Source organism: Macrobrachium nipponense, chromosome 40 (genome assembly GCF_015104395.2).
Source record: "Macrobrachium nipponense isolate FS-2020 chromosome 40, ASM1510439v2, whole genome shotgun sequence".
NCBI lineage: Eukaryota > Metazoa > Arthropoda > Malacostraca > Decapoda > Palaemonidae > Macrobrachium > Macrobrachium nipponense.
Genome location: NC_061101.1, coordinates 917,285 through 919,784, shown reverse-complemented (window position 1 = coordinate 919,784; position 2,500 = coordinate 917,285). Strand labels below are relative to the sequence as shown.

General features: G+C 35.2%; 1 protein-coding gene across 1 annotated transcript in view; it reads right to left on the bottom strand.

Annotated features, from left to right (window-relative positions):
* Nucleotides 1-288: 288 nt before the first annotated feature.
* LOC135211791 (uncharacterized) overlaps nt 289-2,500 on the bottom strand; it is a 4,830-nt gene continuing 2,618 nt past the window's right edge. Inside the window, exon 2 of the mRNA XM_064245003.1 lies at nt 289-948. Within this exon, the coding sequence (XP_064101073.1) occupies nt 289-948 (660 nt within the window). The remainder of the gene's footprint in view (nt 949-2,500) is intronic.

The window sequence follows — 2,500 nt, the reverse complement described above, 5'->3', positions numbered from 1 at the left end:
AAATATGTACTCACTCATTTCTCAAAAAAAAAAGAAGATTATTAGAACGTCCTGAGTAATTAATAATACCAGCCCTCGTACAAAAATTGCCTATTAGTGAGTAGTTTCTAGCATCTAATCAACATTAATCTAAGCACTCATCCTTTGATATAACTTAATGAGTAACTTATTGCGATCTGCCTTTCTGAGAATCGCTTTGCAATGTTGAAAATCATTCCTTCCCCCATTGCAGTAATTCTCTTTGCAGAGGGAGACACTACATTGTGCTTGCTTATTCATTAGGACTTTCTACTCTACTGCTCTGTCGAATGAACTGGACAACTGTTGGTTCCTGGAACTGTCGACTGTACTGGATAACTGCTGGTTCCTGGAACTGTCGAGTGAACTGGATAACTGTTGGTTCCTGGAACTGTCGAATGAACTGGACAACTGTTGGTTCCTGGAACTGTCGAATGAACTGGACAACTGCTGGTTCCTGGAACTGTCGAATGAACTGGACAACTGCTGGTTCCTGGAACTGTCGAATAAACTGGATAACTGTTGGTTCCTGGAACTGTCAAATGAACTGGACAACTGTTGGTTCCTGGAACTGTCGAATGAACTGGACAACTGCTGGTTCCTGGAACTGTCGAATGAACTGGACAACTGCTGGTTCCTGGAACTGTCGAATGAACTGGACAACTGCTGGTTCCTGGAACTGTCGAATAAACTGGATAACTGTTGGTTCCTGGAACTGTCGAATAAACTGGATAACTGTTGGTTTCTGGAACTGTCGAATGAACTGGACAACTGCTGGTTCCTGGAACTGTCGAATGAACTGGATAACTGTTGGTTCCTGGAACTGTCTAATGAACTGGACAACTGCTGGTTCCTGGAACTGTCGAATGAACTGGCAACTGTTGGTTCCTGGAACTGTCGAATGAACTGGATAACTGCTGGAGTGGGCTTCTTGTTGCAGTGTCAAAGCAAAGAAGGAAAAATGTTTTTCAAGAATATATGGAATATTCATTAGGACCTTGAACTGCTCTGCCGAGGTTTCCCTGGAACTGTCGAATGAATTGGACAACTGTTGGTTCCTGGAACTGTCGAATGAACTGGAAACTGCTGGAATCGGGTCTTCTCGTTACAGTGTCACAGCAAAAGGAGGAAAAATGTATTTCACAGTGATGTACATTGGTGTGTGTATTCGACAGTGAGTCCATTGTTTATAAAGAATAATAATGATTCAACTGTGTTCCTATTGTGTAAACAATGCTTGTTTCGTCAACAAATATTGCACGATAAATGCATCATAAAACTCTGTGATGTGTTTTAAGGTCCAATGGTCCATATCAACTCTTTTCAGTTCTGTTTTTTCTTCATACAATTGCGATAAAAAAACTCAGTCTCTTCAAATTTTTCATTCATTTAAAGCCAGCATGCAAACTTCACTTCTATGAAGGAGAGACAGCACAACGCAACATGGACGACGTCATACGTCCGTTATAGTCACAAATTGCCACCTTCCCCCCAAAATTACCCGCTTTCACTGTCGATTTCACCATATCAATAATGAAGGTTCAAGAGCCTCACTATTTTGAATTTTTCACTATCATAATCCTTAATATTAGTAACATTTAACTCATTTTTTTTTCACGTTACAAACACTTTCTAACTCTTCCAGGGATGTGTTTACTCTCTACGATCAAAAATGATTTATCTAGGAACAATTTTAAATCTTTAGTAATCAATTCATGAGCAAAACAGCTTATTCTAGAAATATCAGCTATTCCACCACCCATTTATAACTTTTATCTCCTAGAAGAGTTCTGTTAAAAGATTTTTCTGGAATAACAGTCAATTAACTTAACTATTCTGTTAAAAGTATTTTCTAGAATCACAGAGTCAATTAAATTAAAAGTTCTGTTAAAAGCTTTTTCTAGGATCACAGAGTCAATTAAATTAACAGTTCTGTTCAAAGATTTTTCTAGAATTAAATGAATCAATTAAATTAAAATTTCTGTTAAAAGATTTTTCTAGAATTACAGAATCAATTAAATTTAAAATTTCTGTTATAAGATTTTTCTAGAATCACAGAGTCAATTAAATTAAAAGTTCTGTTAAAAGCTTTTTCTAGAATCACAGAATCAATTAAATTAACAGTTCTGTTCTAAGATTTTTCTAGAATTACAGAATCAATTAAGTTAAAATTTCTGTTAAAAGATTTTTCTAGAATCAAAGAGTAAATTAAATTAACAGTTCTGTTCAAAGATTTTTCTAGAATTACAGAATCAGTTAAATTAAAATTTCTGTTAAAAGCTTTTTCTAGAATCACAGAGTCAATAAAATTAAAATTTCTGTTCAAAGATTTTTCTAGAATCAGAGTCAATTGAATTAACAGTTCTGGTCAAAGATTTCTCTAGAATCACAGGGTCAATTAAATCAACAGTTTTGTTCAAAGATTTTTTTCTAGAATCAGAGTTAATTGAATTAACAGTTCTGTTCAAAGATTTTTCTAGAA